General features: G+C 47.8%; 1 protein-coding gene across 1 annotated transcript; it reads left to right on the top strand.

Moving 5' to 3' along the window:
• The first annotated feature begins 5,399 nt into the window (after nt 1-5,399).
• On the top strand, nt 5,400-17,991 carry LOC129342862 (carcinoembryonic antigen-related cell adhesion molecule 5-like). The gene is made up of 9 exons (XM_054998811.1): nt 5,400-5,512; nt 7,321-7,380; nt 9,420-9,695; nt 11,557-11,823; nt 12,325-12,429; nt 12,734-12,825; nt 14,427-14,468; nt 16,762-16,805; nt 17,309-17,991. Exons 1-9 carry the CDS (start codon nt 5,401-5,403, stop codon nt 17,310-17,312), a joined length of 1,002 nt encoding a protein of 333 aa, XP_054854786.1. The 5' UTR covers nt 5,400; the 3' UTR covers nt 17,313-17,991.
• Nucleotides 17,992-19,423: the final 1,432 nt, after the last annotated feature.

The following is a 19,423-nucleotide window of genomic DNA, read 5'->3' as shown; positions in this document are numbered from 1 at the left end:
TTCTAGCCCAGAGGAAGCAAGTATGCGTACATGTGATGTGCCGGTGGGCATGAGCATCACTGTCTTTGCCTTCTTTGGGCCTCTCAGAGCTTTGGAGGTTACACCATGTTGAAGTGACAAAGGCTGAGTCCCGAAGAGGGTGAAGCTGGTGGTGTGGAGGGAGACCTTATGGGGAAGTAGTCATGTCAGGTTCCTGATTTTTTTGGGACACAGGGCGATGACAGAGCCCGTTGCCTGCACAAAGGATTTACCGCACACTCCCTCATTTTATCCTTGCAATCTTCCTGTGAGGTAGGTTGGCTGAAAGAGCAACGGGAACTGTGAGCGTCATGGCTGAGTGTGGATTTGAACCCATGTCTTCCCACTCTGAGTTTGCCCTGTCTGTTTCCCATAGAGAAAGTCCATTTCTGCAACCCTTAACCCAAGAATACGAGTCCCGTGGTGCAGAGTGGTAAGCTGCAGTACTGCCGCCCAAGCTCTGCTCACGACCTGAGTTCGATCCTGGCAGAAGCCAGGTTCAGGTAGCCAGCTCAAGGTTGACTCAGCCTTCCATCCTTCCAAGGTCGGTAAAATAAGTACCCAGTTTCCTGGGGGTAAAGTGTAGATGACTGGGGAAGGCAATGGCAAGCCACCCCGTAAAAAGTCTGCCAAGAAAACCTCGTGATGCAACGTCCCCCCATGGGTCAGTAATGGCTTGGTGCTTGCACAGGGCACTACCTTTACCTTTAACCTGAGAACAGGTAACTGGGCAGCCTGCTCCCTCTGCCCCTCAGGGATTTCCAATCTGGTTCCCAAGTGGCGGCTCATCCCAAGGATGTCTCCCCAGGCCCCATTTCTCCTGTCAACTGCGAAAAAGGGAAAGCAGCGACATGGCAAGGGGAGGGAAGGTTGCCAACTGACTGGCAAAGTTGACCTGGGCCTGCTCTTGTGCCTTGCCAAGGTTTGGTCTGCAGCTAGAAACAAAGCACTGTGGCTTGAAAGTCTTTTCAGATTAGAATAATAAAGAGTCCAGTAGCACCTTTAAGACTAACCAACTTTATTATAGCATAAGCTTTCGAGAACCACAGCTCTCTTTGTCAGATGCGTCAACAGAGAGTGGTGGTTCTCGAAAGTTTATGCTACAATAAAGTTGGTTAGTTGTAAAGGTGCTACTGGACTCTTTACTATTTTTGCAACTACAGACTAACATGGCTGGATCTTTGCAGATTACGTTGCTGTTGGGAAGGCAGAGGAGCAGCAGTTGGTGGAAGAGCTGGCAACTGTAAGGGAAGGCTTGTGACCAAAGCCTCGGTTTGCATCACAGGGCCAGGGGCAGAGAGTGCAAAACCTCTGCCCAAATGCTGAGTCCATGGGCAGAGCCCTCTGTGATTGACCCTTGAACCGCTGCATTGTGTCATGCGGGGGTCCCCAAACTGTTGAGGCCCATGGGGTCTTTTGGAATCCTGAAAGAAGGTGGTGGGTACAAAGACGAAATGGCTTCTGGAAGAGGCTGCTGTTCACAAGTGAAGGGCTCAGGCTGGCCTGGGGGTGGGGAAGAGGGCTTCAATCCCCCTCCCCTGAGCTTGGCAGCCTCTTTTCCTTTCAAGTGTTATTGTTCCTAACTAAAGAGCTCTGGCTGGCTTGGGAGGAGCAGAAGGGTCAGCATAAGCCCCCTCTGGCCACACCCACTTCCTCAAAAACCTCAAAAATGTGCCCAGGGCACCTTTGTGCCCATGGGCTATGTGTTGGAGACCCCTGATGTAGTGGAAAGAGTGTCGTGCTAGGATTGGGGACTCTCCAAGTTCAAATCTCTCCTCTGCTCTAGAAGCTTTCTGGATGACCCTGGACTATCCCCACACTCTCAGTTTAACCTACCTTACAGGGTGGTGGAGAGGATTAAAGTGGAGGAGAGAATTATGTACCCTGCCTTGAGCTCGTTGCGGGGATAAAAATGTGCCTGATAGATAAAGAGGTACATGGCAGGAGGAATGCTCTGTACCCTGCTTCATGGTAAAAACAATGCTTCCCGCCCTCCAGTTGCCTTTCCTCTTATTTTATTTAGTTACTAGAAACAACACCTATTGTGTGAAAAAATACAACGGCCTCTAGAAAACTGATTCAGCGGGCCCCCTCCCAGGGGCAAGCGGGTGCTTCACGGTGGCCTCAAGGCCACAGTCATTGGCAATGCGCCTGAGCAAGGATAAACAGTGAGTCATCGCCAATACAGCTTGCCTGTTATATAGTAGGATTTATTTTAACACAGTTGTATAGGATCCCCAAAGAAGTGAACATTAAAACATAAAAAATATAAAACATTCCAGAAAGTATACAATCAATTCAATCAAAAGACGCACATCACAAAGAATAGGGAGGAGGCAGAGTAACCGTTATTGGGGGTGTATAGGGGGACAGACAAATCTCCCTTGCGAGGGAGTTCCCAAGTTTGGGGGCCACAACCTAGAAGACTCTGTCTTAGGTGGCCTTCCATCTAGCCTCAGAGGCTGGGGGGGTCCCAAAGCAGGACCTCCAAAGATGACTAAAGTGAACGGGCAGGTTCATATGGGAGAAGGCAGTCCTTGAGCTATGCTGCAGATTTCAAAACAGTATCAATGCTCTGTGTGGCAATATCCTTACTGGCAGGAATTGGGAAAGAATGCTTTTGTTCATTCATTGCTTCATCAGTGCTGCCTAACATCTGCAGGTAGCAAGAAATGTAGCAACGTCCCATTGAGGGCAGGGAAAAAAGCCAGACAGAGGTGGGTGAAGTGGAATCATAACAAGCATATGGAGTAAAATCAAAAAGAGTCCAGTAGCACCTTTAAGACTAACCAATTTTATTATAGCATAAGCTTTCGAGAATCAAGTTCTCTTCATCAGATGCCTGATCAAAACTGGGCAGATACAGAAGAGGAGGGGGAAAGAGAGAGAAAAGGGAGGGGTCATAAATCACAAGAAGGCAGAATGCAATTAGCATAGAGGCAATCAAAACATTCCTTTGCTTGGAAATGTAAACATCTCCTTTTGGTGTGCAGTCAGTTTGTAGCAGTGAAGGTGTCCAATTCCTATGTAGTATAAGCCTTCGGTAACCACAGCTCTCCCTGCCAGTTGCATCTGACAAAGAGAACTGTGGTCCCCGAAAGCCCACGCCAGGCGTCACTGGGCTCCCCCAGATCACGCCTCTGTAAAGAGAATCTGTTACCTGTGGTAATGTGATAACCATTCATAGTCTCTATTCAGTCCCCGCTTGACAGAGTCAAATTTGCATATGAATTCCAATTCAGCAGCCTCCCGTTGGATTTTGTTTTTGAAAGGTTTCTGTTGAACCACAGCGACCTTTAAGTCTTTGGTGGAATGTCCTGATTGAAGTGTTCTCCCACTGGTTTTTGGACGTTTCCATTTCTAATGTCAGATTTGTGTCCATTTATTCTTTTGCGTAGAGGTTGGCTGGTTTGTCCAATGTACAGAGCAGAAGGACATTGTTGGCACATGAGGGCATATATCAGATTGGAGGATGAGCAGCTGTAAGAGCCAGAGACAGTGTAGTTGATGCCATTGGGTCCTGTAATTGTATTCCCTGGGTAGATATAGGGGCAGAGCTGGCATCTGGGTCTGTTGCAGGGCCTGGTCCCTGTGCTGGTGACTCTGCTGGCCGATTCATGATTGTAAGTGAGAAGTCGTTTAAGATTGGGGGGCTGTCTGTAGGCAAGGAAAGGTCTTCCACCCAGGGCTTCTGAGAGAGAGGTATCATTTTCCAGGATGGGTTGTAGCTCACTGATGATACGTTGGATGGGTTTGAGCTGGGAGCTATAGGTGACAACCAGTGGTGTTCTGTTGTTAGTTCCTTTAGGTTTGTCCTGGAGCAGACTGTTTCTGGGTACTAGTCTGGCCCTGTTAATTTGTTTCTTCACTTCATTTGGTGGGTACTGTAGTCCCAAAAATGCTTGTTGTAAATCTCTTAAGTGTGAGTCTCGGTCGAGAGCATTGGAGCAGATACGGTTGTAACGTAAGGCTTGGCTGTAGACAATAGACCGAGTGGTATGTTTAGGGTGGAAGCTGGAGGCATGTAGATATGAGTATCGGTCTGTTGGTTTCCGGTATAAGGTGGTATTTATTCGTCCATTATGTAGTTGTACAGTGGTGTCCAGGAAGTGTACCTGTTGTGTAGAGTGGTCCAGGCTTAGGTTGATAGTAGGGTGAAAGTTATTGAAGTCCTGATGAAATCTCTCAAGGGCTTCCTTCCCATGGGTCCAAATGATGAAGATGTCATCCAGGAATCTTAAGTATAGTAGTGGTTCCAGTGGATGGGAGCTGAGGAAGCGTTGCTCTAAGTCCGCCATGAATATGTTAGCATATTGTGGTGCCATGCGTGTGCCCATGGCTGTGCCATTAACCTGTAGATATAAGTTGTCACCAAATTCGAAGTAATTGTGAGTGAGTACAAAGTGACAAAGTTCAGTGGCGAGGTTTGCTGTGGTTTTGTCCGGGATAATATTCCGTATGGAATCACAGAGCTCCTGCCACTCAATCCTGCCACCACCTGGCCGAATCTAGAAAGTGCTGTTTACTATAGCCGTCTTTGGTACTGGGGTTCTCATCTGACCTTGAACGGTGGCTTCCCTTTCCCAAATAAAGTGGTGAGGGAGACATGCTTTGCGCATGTCCAGAGGCAGGCACCGCTTTACTGCTGAGGCTGCTTGTGTTCCAGGCATTCCAACTTGCCAACCTCCAGGGGCAGCCTGAAGATCTCCCAGAATTACAATTGATCTCCATCAGCTGGAGATCAGTTCCCTTGGAGAAAATGTCTAGTTTGGAGTCTATGGTATTCTGCCCAGCTGGGGTCCCTTCCATCCCCAAGCCCCATCTTCCCTGAGCGTATGGTTGCCAGCTCCAAGTTGGGAAATTCCTGGAGATCTGTGGGGTGAAACCTGGACAGACCTGGAGAAAGTGGGGCTTGGGGAGGGAAAAGACCTTGCATTGGCATAATTCCATAGAGTCCACCCCCCAAAGTAGCCATTTTCTCCAGGTGAACTGATCTCTGTGGCCTGGAAACCAGTTGTAATTCCGGGAGATCTCCAGCCACTACCTGGAGGCTGGCAACCCTACCCAAGCACCAGCCACAAATCACTAGGAATTTCCCAGAATTGGCACGCCTATGCTCAAAACAGTTTCCTAGTGTCTGGCAGGCCCTGGTTCCGGAGCCCGCATACCTGCTTGGATTTCTGACAGTATGCAAAGCAAGTTGTAAGCAAATGCTGGATCTTGGCAAAGCTGGCCTGTGCGGCAGGAAGGCTTTTTCCTCGCACTCACACCCCTTTTTGCTGGATCGGCCGGGGTGTGGTCTGCCTGCCACTTCACTTTGCACAGGCCCTTTTTGTGTGAGAGGCGTTTGCTTTGCATAGAGGGAACTGGATTAGTTTGTTTATGGCTTTTGATGGACCAATAGGGTGGGACCCGAGATATCTTCTTCCCCCGTCTCCGTCGAGGCCCCCAGAACTCCCCCCTCCCACCACAGCTGCATCTTTCAACAGACCAGGTGAGATGAAGCGAAAAAGGTCCGAAACTCTATCGCATGCTAATGGGCCAGGGAGGGAACTGGTAGGTGAGCAGTCACGCAACATCTTACCCTTGGAGATGAGAGAAGTCGAAAGAGGGGAATTCGGCGGAGTGAGCTGGATTTTGCCGTTCTGGTTGGATCCAAATCCCCTCTGCTCTGACTAGAATCCCAAGGTCTCTAAAACTCAAGGAAGGGGTGGAAAAGCAATGAAGTGCCTCCTCAACTGCCCAAGGAAGAACCCTTGGCCAAAGTTTCTCCTTGGAGGTAAGGCACATGCTCCAAACGTGCAGGGAAGACGAAGGGACCTCTTATTCAGGACTGGGTAATGGCAATCCAGGGGGCTGTTCTCTGCAGTGAGTAAAGGGAACCTCCACACCCAAAATGAGAAAGCTCTGAATGTCAGTGTTAAGAGGCAAAATCGGGCGAAGGTCTCAGCCTCTATGCTTTGTTTGCTGACCCTCCAGGTTGGCCCCTGTGTAAGACAGGAGGCTGGACTCGATGGGCCACTGGCCACATCCAGCAGGCCTCTTCTACTAAAAGACATATAAACATGGGATGAACTGTGTTCTAAACATTCATCTCTGAGCTGGCTATTCTCTGACCTTTAAAGAGTCGGGGGACACCCGCCATTTAATGTCTGTCATCTAATGCCGTTTTTCATCAGTGTATAATATTTGAAGTAGAAAAGAGCAAGAGTTCAGTAGCATCTAGAAGTCTAGCAAAATTTGTGCTAGGGTATGAGCTTTCGCGATCTGAAGAAGTGAGTTGTGACTCACGAAAGCTCCTCCGCTACCACCAATTTTGTTCGTCTTATAGGTGCTACTGGACTCTTGCTCTTTTCTACTGCTACAGACAGACTAACACGGCTACCCATCTTGAAATATTTGAAATGGAAGGGTTATTTCACAACCTCTGAAATACAAGTTTTGTGTCTAATCAGGATCCAGCCCAGAGATCTCCACAAGCCCTTCAGATTTTTGAAGGTCACGTTGCTTGTTCAATCAAGCGTCACAGTCAAAGCTCAGTGGTTCTCTGTGAACGTTTGGCTTCAGCTAGCAGGTGGTGGGTGAACGTCTTTCCCCTTTTTTGTTGGGGGAAACACCATGCATCTGTGCAGCAGCTGCCTATACTATTGGCTCAGAGCATTAGTGCAAAACCCACATGGTGGGAGAGGCCGGTACCATTTTCCTGTGGCTCACACCCTGTACTTCTAAAGAGGCAGAAACTCAGCTAAAAAAGAAAAGAAGGTAGCTATTCATTGTTGTAGGGGGTCAGTAGTCTGTGGACCCAAGAAAAAGCTGGCCAAAGAAGGTGAAGGTCAATTTCCCCTCCACGACTTCGCAGGTGAAAATAGCAATACGCTTGCATTTTCATACCAAAAACTGCCAGTCAAACTGCAGAAGGCTTTACTTAAGATGAATTCTTTTATTCTGCCGTTGCTTCTCTTGCATCACATGTATGAGAAGCCCTTAATTTTTAAGGAACCAAATCCGAGTCCTGTATCTCCTTAGAGACGGACAACATTTTCCAGTGTATGAACTTTTGTGAGTCTACACTCACTTCATCAGAGGTTGGCTTTCTGGACCTTGGGGAACAGAATTAATTCTGACGAATGTCAGTCATAGTAACTTGCCTTAAGTTTTAACAAAATGCTCTTTAAATGCAAAAATGGAGATGCTGATTGACCTGGAGTGGGTTCCAGAAAATATGGTCTTTCGCTGGTAAACAGAGACCACTGCAATGTATGGATCACTAAATTTCATTCTGTATTTCTTGTATTCTTGCAGTTGTGGCGGTCCTGACCTGCTCCTCCCAAATAGTTCTGGCCCTGGGACAAGATTCTAGAGGTGGGCAATTCTTCTCCGTTTTGGGGACATTTCCTTCATTTTCACTACCACATTCTAATAACCATTTTTTATTCATTTTAGCAGGAAGCCTGCCTTTCTGTTTCAGCCGATTTAGATGAAATTTCTTGGGATTTTTTCCATTTCCTCAAAGGATCTTCCTTGCTAGATTTCAGAAAGAGGGGAGAATATTTCCTGCTAATTAAGAGCCCCATGGCGCAGAGTGGTAAGCTGCAGTACTGCAGCCCAAGCTCTGCTCACGACCTGAGTTCAATCCTGGCGGAAGCCGGGTTCAAATAACAGGCTCAAGGTTGACTCAGCCTTCCATCCTTCCGAGGTTGGTAAAATGAGTACCCAGTTTCCTGGGGGGTAAAGTGTAGATGACTGGGGAAGGCAATGGCAAACCACCCCATAACAAAGGTCTGCCAAGAAAACTTTGTGATGTGACATCCCTGCATGGGTCAGTAATGACTTGGTGCTTGAACAGGGGACTACCTTTACCTAATTAGCTCCATGGACTAACATGACACTTACTGCTGAGCAGACCTGCTTAGGATTGCTCCCTGGGCTTCCCATTTGCAGAGGGTGATGTTTGACAGTAAAAATTGCGCAAGGATGGAGTGCGTCTGAGTTCATTGCATGGCGATTTCTTTCAGCAATCCCAGCCAGACAGCGTCAGACCTCTTGGGGTGAAAGAATACAAGCTGAATCACAGCAGATTTCATACAAGGTTCCCCTGAATCATGTCTTCACCCTGCCCTTCCTCCACAGGCCTTAGGGTGACAAACATGGTTCTCTTGTCCTCCCTCCATAACAACAGCAACAACAACAACAACATTCAGTTTATATACTTCCCTTCAGGACAACTTAACACTTACTCAGAGAGGTTTACAGAGTGATTATTATTATCCCCACAACAATCACCCTGTGAGGTAGGCGGGGCTGAGAGAGCTCTGGAAGAGCTGTGACTTTTATCCCCACAACAACCCTGTGAGGTAAGTTAGGCCTGATTGCCCAGGGACATCCGCTAGTTTCGTGGCTGAGTGTGGATTTGAACCCGGAACTCCACACGCCTAGTCTGCAGGGTGAATTCACAGCCAAGGTGGCCCCAGGGGTTGCTGGGTGTGTCCATTTGACAGGGGGCGCCGCACTTAAAAAGCAACACCCCTGGCTTTTGCCTGTCTTCACCTCCCAGACTGGATTCAAAGCAGGCTGCAGAGTCTTTGTTTGCAGTCTAGCCTAGCCTAGAGGTGGAAGTGTTCGCTCCCTCTGAAGCCCATGCTGTGAGGAAGCACAGGAAGAGGGAAGCCCTCTTTCCTGCTATCACCCAGCTCCAAGAAGAATCATAGAATCAGAGGGCTGGAAGGGACCTCCAGGGTCATCTAGTCCAACCCCCTGCACAATGCAGGAAATTCACAGCTACCTCCCCTTCCCCCCACACACACCCAGTGACCCCTGCTCCATGCCCAGAAGATGGCAAAACACTGTCAGGATCCCTAGCTGAACTGGCCTGGGGAAAACCGCTTCCTGACCCCCAAAGTGGTGATCGGCATTACCCTGGGCATGAGAGCTAAGCACTGCTGCAACCCTTCCTGCCCTCTGTCTCATGATCTGCCCAGGTTCACAGAATCAGCATTGCTGTCAGATGGCCATCTAGCCTCTGCTTAAACACCTCCAAAGAGACATCTTGGAACTAGGACTGGACACCTTGATGGGACAGGGGGACGCATGCCCCTCTTCCATGCTCTGGCTGTATGGGGCAGACAAATGAGCTCGCCTGTCCCTACCAGCCTGACTCTGTAACTTCTATACCATACTGTCTCGTTGAGTGCCTGTAGTCATATGATCCTCCTAAAAGAGCTCCTGTGAAAGCTCTTTCAATTTATATTAAATTCCAGGTAGACACGTCCCAACAATATATTTATGAAATCAAGGACTTGCATGTATGCATATTTAAAGAACTTTCTAGTCCCCAGTGGCTCCTTCAGTGGTTGAGCAGGTCTGAATTCTGGTGAGTGTTTTTTTTTCTTCTTGATGCGCAGAAATCCTGCCAAAGCCAAGCGTGATGCCTTCGCATGCTCTGGTACTAGTGGGCGAGACTCTTGCTCTCACCTGCCTGTCCCAGGATAACTCCACCAGTATCCAGTGGCTGAAGGACAACCACTACCTTCCACCCAACAATAAACTGCATCTCTCTGATGGAAACCGGACCCTCCTTCGAAAGGGGGTCACCAAGGCTGATGCAGGTGCCTACCAGTGCGAAGTCAGGAACTCGGTCTCCTTCCGCACGAGTGACGCTGCGAATGTCTCGGTGGCCTGTAAGTAACTGTAAACCTGCTAAGCTGTCAGCAAGTTTACTTTATCCTCTGCCTGCCATTACTTCCTGTCTCTGAATTATGTTAAAAGACTAGATGTCAGTAAGAAGGGTTCTAATCTAGTCTCCTCCTGAAAAGCTAATCTTCTATGTACAGGGAATATTTTATTTTTTTGTATAGAGGAGAATTCAGTCACATAAGCTCTTTCTTGTGCTCTGAAGCAGAGTAGCCCAGACATAGGTTTGCCCCCTTGATGCGAACGAGTCTTTAGTAGGGTTGCCAGCCTCCAGGTAGTGGCTGGAGATCTCCTGGAATTACAACTGGTCTCCAGGCCACAGAGATCAGTTCACCTGGAGAAAATGGCTACTTTTGTGGGTGGACTCTATGGCATTATGCCATACCAAAGTTCTTTTTCTCCCCAAACCCCACTTTCTCCAGGTTTCTCCAGGTTTCACCCCCCAGATCTCCAGGAATTTCCCACCTTGGAGCTGGCAACCCTAGTCTTTAGGCTCACAGTACAACATTTATGGTAGAACTCTAGTCTAAATGTGGCACATTCTCTTTTGCGCTGTGCATTTCCCATGCTGCAGTCTTGAATGTTGCCACACATCCATGTTTTTTAAAGCCTTGTGTTTTTTTCACTTGTATGGTTTGCCTCAAAATATAGTGTTTTTATTTAAATCTGTGCAGATGTGGCTGATGTGGCAACTCACCCTTGCTGCAAACCACCTTTTTTAGAGGTTTCCTTCTGGAGTTCAACCGTGTTCTTCACGATTTTCTACCCTTTGCATGCAGTTTTCTAGACACTGCAGTGCGGTTTTACACCTCCCAAACCACACCCACATTCCACAAATGAAACAGGAAGGAGGAGCACTCAAGTCCGTGCTGAAGGAACCGATTGATCACAGGGCAAGGGGGCCCGGAGCAAGCCCCAGAGCAATCCAGGAGGGTCATGCCGCTTGGGATTAGGGGTGTCAGTCTATGGAAAGCAGGATACTTTGATTTAGTCTCCAACCCCTTGCAGCAAGAAATCCAAGGTCTCTTGAGTCAAAGGTTCTTTATTGAGAGATTATATATTCAGAAAGTACAAGTGTCCATAGGTTATCCAAAGGCCAAAGTAAGCTTCTGGCTGTACATAGATCTCTTGTTGAGAATGACGTGTTAAGGGCTTGCTACACTATATCAAACCCTCTAAACCATCCCCCACCCTCGGTGTCTACCCAGCTAGTACAGAACGTGGGAAAACGAAAGGAGTTGTTTCAAGGTCGCTGTGGTGAGCCATCTCAGATAAGGCTGTCTCGGGAACCAAGCTGCTCCTGCTAATACACACACAAAAACATTACTGGAAAAATACAGCATGAAAGCAATATGGAAGGACCTGACCTGACAAGGGGCAGGAATGACTAGAACCTGTATATGTTCGTCATTTTCCTTGTTGCTGGCCTAGTCAAAGCCAAGTCGTCCCTGCCTCATTGACCATCATCGCACTGTTATGCTATACAAACATTGAAGTCACCGAAGGGTGCAGCTGTTGCTGCCTGGGTATCAAAACATGAGTAATGAACCTTTCTCATGCTGACGAAAGATGCCAGCGTGCAATAAACGATCAATCAATTTATTCTTGCAGTTCCCGACCAGCACATGTTCATTTAAACAGATTATAACAAAATCGGAAGGATTTTGAGAAATAATAATAGAATTTACAAAAACCAGCATGAAAACTTTGTAAATTTAAAAGCAAGGCTCAGTGTTAACGGATAGAGTAACGCGATAAAATATTAGGAGAGAATCTAGCACAGAACCAGGTCTCCCTGCCTTGTGGTATGATTTTTCTCCCCTTTCTGTGTCTCTTTGTTCTTTTCAGATGGACCGGATGCTGTCGAAATAAGTCCCTCTGGAAACATAACTCAGCCCTTTGGTTCCCCTCTAATTCTAACCTGCAGTGCTGATTCGGTCCCTGTGCCCCAGTTCGGCTGGCTTTTCAATAGCACCAGTGTGGGTCAGAATAGTAGTCGCCTGACCGTCAATTCCACAATGTGGGAAAACGAGGGGATCTATGAATGCTGGGTGTACAACACTCTAATCAACCGCACAGGCTGGGCATCTGTGACGGTGATAGTAACAGACCAAGGTGAATTTCTAGATGGTTCCATCTTTGCGGTCCAGAAATGAAGGCTGCCGTGTTTGCGGGGGGCAGGGGGTGGGGGAGACGGAATCTACATTAAGGCCTCTAAGAGATCCAGTCGGTTCAGTACACCAAACGGAGGTATTATGAAAATGAAAACAAGACCGTCTCATGGGTGCTGCCTTGAGCTTGTGAGAGAGAGAATTGGATAAAGTTGTGAATAGGGTTACCAGCCTCCAGGTGGTAACTGGAGATCTCCTGGAATCATAACTGATCATAACATAGAGCTTAGTTGCCCTGGAGAAAATGGCTGCTTTGGAGGATGGACTGTATAGCATTATACCCTGCTGAGGCCCCTTCCCTTCCCTCCCTATCCCCTGCCTTCTCCAGGCTCCACTCCAATCTCCAGGAATTTCCCAACCCGGACCTGGCAACCCTAGTTGTGAACAATAAATTGCCATTGTTAATTGTTGCCAAACTTCATAACCATGGGCTTCTCTTTTCCAGAATCCCCTTCTGCTCATCCGGGATTATCCTTGCGTCTCATTTCAGGCAGCATTTTTGGACTGCTGACTGTGGTGGTTTTAATTGTCGCCCCTCTTTACTGTTTGTGTGAGTAACGTCTCGGAACGGGAGGGACCCAGACACCTGGCTTCTGTTTCCCTTTAACAGAGGCAGTGATTCCAAACAGGGAAGTTTTGTACCTCCAATTTTATGGATACATTGCAGATTTCCTTCAAGCGAGGCTGCCCGTTTGTAAACCTCTTGTTACTGCCAGGCCTTGGGCCCCAAAGGAAATGAAAACAGTAGAAAGAACCCCTAAACCCCGGGGAGTAAAAAATAAAACACAAAGGGCACCCTTATCATAACTGTAGATGAACGGGCATTCTTTTAAACATGGTTCCTTTGTTCTCAGGTGCCCGTGTTTGGAGAGAGAAGTCCTCACAGGTCACATCAACCACAGCCCTGTGTGACAACCGTCCCCCTGGCCTGCACGTGAGGCCTGGAGTGAGTATCAGGAGCTGTGGGTGCTTCTGTTGTTCCACTTTTATCCAGGAAATATATGTAATAGTAACAACAACAACAACAACAACATTCTATTTATATACTGCCCTTCAGGACAACTTAACACCCACAGAATGGTTTGCAAAGTTTCTTATTATTATCCCCACAACAATGATCACCCTGTGAGGTGGGTGGGGCTGAGAGAGCTCTGAGAGAGCTGTGACTGACCCAAGGTCACCCAGCTGGCTTCAAGCGGAGGAGTGGGGAATCAAACTCAGTTCTCCAGATTAGAGTCCCACTGTTCTTAACCACTACACCAAACTGTAGCACAGTGACCAAGAGACAGCGAAAAGACTAAGCCAGTGCCCCGTTCCAATTTAGCCTGTGTTGGGAAATTATTTGCAACCTTTAGACAAGCTGCTCTGTTTCAGACCCTTTCTGTATTTATTTTGCACTAAACAGACAGCTTGATAAAGAGTTCTGGAGTCCTCAGAAGCTTGCAAGCTGTTTTGTATTGGTCTTAAAATAAGGTGTTACATTACTTTTATTTTTGGACTGTGGGCCAAGCTAGAAGTGACGAATTACACTCGAATGACAAGTGAACGGACTCACACGTATTCCTCTCTGTTCACTTGCGCTCCACTTGCACTCCACTATGTGATCGAGTGGAGTGCAAGAGGAGCGCAAGTGAACAGGGAGGAATACAGGTGAATCTGTTCATGTGTCATTCGAGTGTAATTCGTCACTTCTAGCTTGGCCCTCAGTTGTAAACTAACGTGGTTACTGAGAGTCAAAACACACGAGATGAAAAACCTAGATTCAACTCGTGTTCTCTTACCTAAAGGTTTGTCGGGAACTGTAGGTGTCCTTGCAGCTTAAAGTTTAGCATTTACAGAGCAGCAGGGAGAGACGTGCAGGTGTCCTTGCAGCTTAAAGTTTAGCATTTACAGAGCAGCAGAGAGGGAAGTGCAGGGGTCTTTGCAGCTTAAAGTCTCCCGGTGCAGCCAGGCATCGCTCTGCAGGGCCAGGTCGGGTGAGGGGAAGGGAAAATGCCGTGATGCACCTTGAGAGTGGGAGGAAAGGCACCCCACACCTGCACTTCCCTCCCTGCTGCTCTGTAAATGCTAAACTTTAAGCTGCAAGGACGCCTGCACTGTAAATGCTAAACTTTAAGCTGCAAGGACACCTGCACGTCTCTCCCTGCTGGTCTGTAAATGCTAAACTTTAAGCTGTAAGGATGCCTACAGTTCCCAACAAACCTTTAGGTAAGAGAACACGAGTTGAATCTAGGTTTTTCGTCTCTTGTGTTTTGAGTCTTATACTCTCAAAAGCTGAGGCAGGCAAGGATTCAGTACCCTGGAGAGCTCCTAAGCATAACTTCTATGGCTCTTGACAGCTCCTACCTTGGAAATCTAGTTAGTCCTTAAGGTACTACTGGGCCCGATTCTTGCTTTTCTATGAAACAAATCCACATGGGCAAAATCTATTTAACTTCTACAAATCACAGGATTTTTTTTGGTGGTTCTGATAAATAACTGTTCAGTGTATAATTGCACAAGGGACCCACCAAATAAATTAACATGTCTGTTTTTCTTTGTCTCCAGCCAAAGCCAGAGAACTCCCCTGATCCCAGCTCTACATACCAGGTAAATACATATTCAGGACAGGAACTTGGAAAGGAGGCAGAAGCCAAGACAAAGGTGAAATAGAATGCAGTTCTGGTTTTATTTTTTTTGGCCAGTGGTGTGCCACCAGTCATATCCAAACTGTGGAAACTTGCTGCCGTAAAGTATATCTGCAACCATTCACCCACTCTTGAGGCTATAGCATCTGGTTTCCAGAGGCAGGCAGCCAAATGTTCCTCTTATGAAGCTCCTAATTTGGCAAACCACCCCGTAAAAAGTCTGCCAAGAAAACATCATGATGCAACTTTCCCTTATGGGTTAGTAATGACTCGGTGCTTGCACCGGGGACTACCTTTACCTTTAATTAGACAATGGCCCGGACAATCCCAATCTCATCAGATCTTAGAAGTTAAGCAGGGTAGCAAAGTCAGCATTGGTTAATAATTGGATGGGAGACCTCCAGTGAAGACCAGGGTTGCAGAGGCAGGCAATGGCCAACCACCTCTACGTCTTGCCTTGAAAACCCCAGCAAAGGGTCACTATAAGTCAGCTATGACTTGACAGCACTCTCCACTGCAAATTAGGACATGAAGGACAGGAGCCCTTCCTCATTCACCTCCAACATTTGGTAGACTGCCTCTGAACTTGGAGGTTCCATTGAGCTATTGCGGCTAGCGCCCTCGAATAGATCCGTTCTCCATAAGCTTATCGAAATCCCCCTTTTAAGCCAGTGACTGCCAACATATCTTTTAGCAATGATTCCCATATCTAGTATGGGACAAGTAAAGTTAATGACAAGTTCTGTGAAGCAGCTGAGTTCTAAATATGCCTTGGACACAGCAGCAAGCTGTGGCTTGAAAACCTCCATTTGGATATACTAAGCTTTGGCCTCATGACAGAGTTGTTATACTATTCATAAAAAAGAAAAAAATTAAAAATGATAAAAAATAAGCATAAAAATAAAAAGAATTTTAAAAAGAATTGTTATACTGTGGTTGGATGCCCTAACCTGGATAGCCCAAGTGAGCCTACTCTCGTCAGATCTCAGAAGCTAAGCAGGGTCAGCTTTGGTTAGTAATTGGATGGGAGACCTGCAACATAGACTCCAACGAGGACTGCAGAGGCAGGCAATGGCAAACCACTTCTGTTAGGTTGCCACTCCATTAGGGTTGGATAGCAGGTACTGAACCCCAAACAGTGATGCAGAGCTGGTTTAGAAAGTGTTTTGTTCAGGAAGGGAGAGTCTGGAAATAAATCCGCTTTTGTGTCAGAGCTCAGAGTGACGGTTTTCCTCCTCTCCATGTGTGCTGTAATCTCTGCTTGCCCGTGTCAGTGACGGCATCCAAGCCACCAGTCGGCCACCCACAGTTGAGCCTGTAACTTGCAAGGAACGATTCTGACTAGTTTAGCTGGGCTTGGCATGGGTGGCTTCCCCTTCATGCAGAAGTAAAGACCGCAGTGGCCATCATTACGGCACAGTGTCTCATGTGTGTTGTGTAAGACTTGTTTTTCTGTCGTGCTGCTGTGTGATGCAGGGCTTATGCAACAAGAAGAGTTTCCTGAGCTGACTCAAATCATGGTGATGTTTGACTTTTACTCGGGTTCGATTGATCATCCTGGGGGAGGGAGGGAGGCCTTGGGAAGAAACTCTGTAAAGCAACAGGATGAAGTCTGGCTGCAGAGCTCGGATACCATTAAAGGCAGAAAAAAGGGCGACAGAGATTGCAAGGTGATTCCGTCCCCCCTATCAAAGTTTACTTGCCATTAAATGTGGAATTTGGAGAACTCTGCAGATTTTCAGTTGCAGTTTTAAACTGTGGTCAAAATATGACAGGGGTCAGCAAGTGGCAGACCCTCGGACAAATTTATATGACTAAGGGGGCACCTTTCGCCCCCTGATTCCCAGTGGTTGAATGTAACAGCGCAATCCTAACCAGAGTTACTTCAGTCAAAGCCCATTGATTCCAGTGGGCTTAGACTGGAGTAACTCTGGTTAGGATTGCACTATTAGTGAAGGGAATGGATGAGCAGGAGATTGTCAGGTTGGGAGGGAAAGTTTGGGATCATGCTTCACCAGCTCCCACTCCCTCCTCAGAGTAGTCCGCCAGCAAAAACAGCTGTTGACCCGATCGATACAGCACAGCACCTCTTCGATGTCTCTCAGAATTACTGAATTCTGATGGAAAGAGAGTCCAATCAAATGGCTGCCTTGAGAGCAGAGACCATTTCAGCGTGATTTTTGACAGCCGGGCTCTGAAAGGGATTTTCACGGATTCCCGCTTCCATGCTGAAGTGTCTCCCATTTTCTCTTCAGGCGCTCCAGTACGGAGATGAAGCCTTATATCAAGAGTTGGGCAAGTAAGTGAAACTGCCCTGCTCATACGCCCCCTTCCCCATATTTAATTTCTGGAGGGGAGGGTTGCTGGAGCTTGCCTATGGCTCACAGGCATTCCTTCTGCCACTGAAATCCCTGCCCTTCAATCTGAGAGCCAAGCTACAAGTGACGCCTGACACAGGTTGGACACTTGTCAGCTTCCCTCAAGTTTTGGCGGGAAATGTAGGCGCCCTGGTTTTACAGCTTGGCCCTCCACTACAGCTGCAAGACCAGGATGCCTACATTTCCCATCAAAACTTGAGGGAAGCTGACAAGTGTCCAACCTGTGCCAGGCGTCACTTGTAGCTTAGCTCTCACATAAGGGATTGCTGCAACCAGAGGGCAATGCAGTCTGTGTATGCCCAGAGGACTCCTCCGTTTCCGCAGCAGCATTGGAAATCGGTTCTGGCACGGACCTTGACCCAAATTAAGTTGTGATCCCATAAGAACCCGACCTTCCCTCAGACTGACAGGATCTCTTTTACAGGTGACCTCCTCGGAGCTGTGTAGTGGCAAGAGCTGGCTGGCTTCCTCTTTCTACGGGTTTCCAGGCTGCCCGCTTCTCCTTTTGAGGCCAGCTACTTCAGAATGGCTGGCCGGGCTGTGTTTGAAATGTCCTCCAATGTAAACTGTTTCTCAGTATGTCTATAAACCATGGGTGTTGTAGGGTTGCTAACCTCCAGGTGGGGCTGGGAGATCTCCCAGGGTTACAGCTGATCTCCAGAGAGCAGTTCTGCTGGAGGAAATGGCAGCTTTGCAGAGCAGATTGTACGGCACTATCCCCAGCTGAGGTCCCGCCCTCCACAGGCTCCACCCCCCAAATCTCCAGGAATTTCCTGACATGGCGATGGCAACCCAAGGCTATTGTTTGATGACGAGCCCCTTTTTTTCAGATGGGAAAGTACACTCTAACGTAATACATTCTGTTGGTTTAAAATCTGAAATGGAAATATTCTGCTGCTTTTGGACCCCTGTCACCAGGGCTTTTTTTCTGGGGAAAGAGGTGATGGAACTCAGTGGGTTGCCAGCACAGGGGGCAACTCTTGGTAGGAGGTGGTGCCCCTGGTACCACATGTGCACGCGCAAAGTGCATGCAGGTTTCCAGGACCAATGACGTCACTTTGGGTCAGCTGGAACAAGGGGGGAGTTTTTAAAAGTTTAAATCGCCCTTGGTGAAAATGGTCACGTGGCTGGTGGCTCCGCCCCCTGATCTCCAGACAGAGGGGAGTTGAGATTGCCCTCCATGCCACAGTGGTGTGGAGGGCAATCGAAACTCCCCTCTGTCTGGAGATCAGGGGGCGGGGCCACCAGCCACGTGACCATTTTCAAGAGGTTCCAAAACTGTTCCAGCTGGAAAAAAGCCCTGCCTATCACCACAATCAAAATGCACATTCCTTCTTTTTCAGACCTTAGTGGGGTAGGAGGAACCTTGGACGGGGTCAGGAAGGCTAAGCAAGCACCAGCAACCTGTGGCCTGAACGTGGTTGTCGGAATGTATGTATCAAGCCCCTGTGTCAGAGGTTCCCAAACTTATTTGGCCTACCGCCTCCTTTTCGGTGAAAAAAAATATTACTCAGCACCTCCCTGGAAATCTACCTTCAAGAAGTGGACAAAAAGATGCAGTGACAAATTTGCACATAGCAGGGTTTTTTTTCAGCTGGAACACGGGGAAACGGAGTTCCGGCACCTCTTGAAAATGGACACATGGCTGGTGGCCCTGCCCCCTGATCTCCAGGCAGAGGGGAGTTGAGATTGCCAAGCGGCGCAGAGGGCAATCTCAACTCCCCTCTGTCTGGAGATCAGGGGGGCAAGGCCACCAGCCATGTGACCATTTTCACCGAGGGCAACCCACTGAGTTCCACCACCTCTTTTTCCACAAAAAAAGCCCTGGCACACAGTAACGAAAGATGTTGTTGTGAATATGACACTTTGAAGCTCGAAATCATAAAGTATTCGATAAAATCAACCATATAGTAACGTTTGCATACACACAGAAAATTAAGATAACGAAGGATAATATTAAAATAAAAATCACAAATAACGTTTAAAATAATCCTAATGAGAAGGATGAACCTGGTGCGCTGCTGTCAATTTATTAATGTTTGGCTCTATTTTAGCAGCAGCAGCCGGGCAAGCCAAGGCAGAACAGCAGCAGCTGAAGGCCTGAAGCCAGAGGCCAGCAGCAGCCGACACACAATAGCCCAGCAGCAACAGCAGCCTTACAAGGGCGCGCATGTATTTGCAATCTGCAAATGCATGGCTGTGATTGGATGTGGGGACCCCTCTCCCCTCCCCCTCCCTCCCTGATGCCAGGGAAGACCAGGAGAAGGCAGGAGAAGGCTGCTTTAGATAGGTTCTGGATTCTTCTTTCTTTCTTCTTCCACCACCCCCTTATTTTTATTCAACGCCCCTCAATTGCACCCAAGGCTCCTACTGCCCACCTGAATTGCCCCCCAGGGGGTGGTATTGCCCACTTTGGGAACCACTGCTCTATGTCATTGGCAACCTCAGGAATAGCCAGTGTAGCAATTGCTCAGAGCACCATGCATGCTGAGGCTTTGCACATAAATGTTTGGAAGGCAAAGGGCGGAGTTCGCTGCCA

This window comes from Eublepharis macularius, chromosome 15, assembly GCF_028583425.1.
Source record: "Eublepharis macularius isolate TG4126 chromosome 15, MPM_Emac_v1.0, whole genome shotgun sequence".
Classification (NCBI taxonomy): Eukaryota; Metazoa; Chordata; class Lepidosauria; order Squamata; family Eublepharidae; genus Eublepharis; species Eublepharis macularius.
The sequence above is the reverse complement of the archived record's forward strand: the minus strand, read 5'-3'. Positions and strand labels throughout refer to the sequence as shown.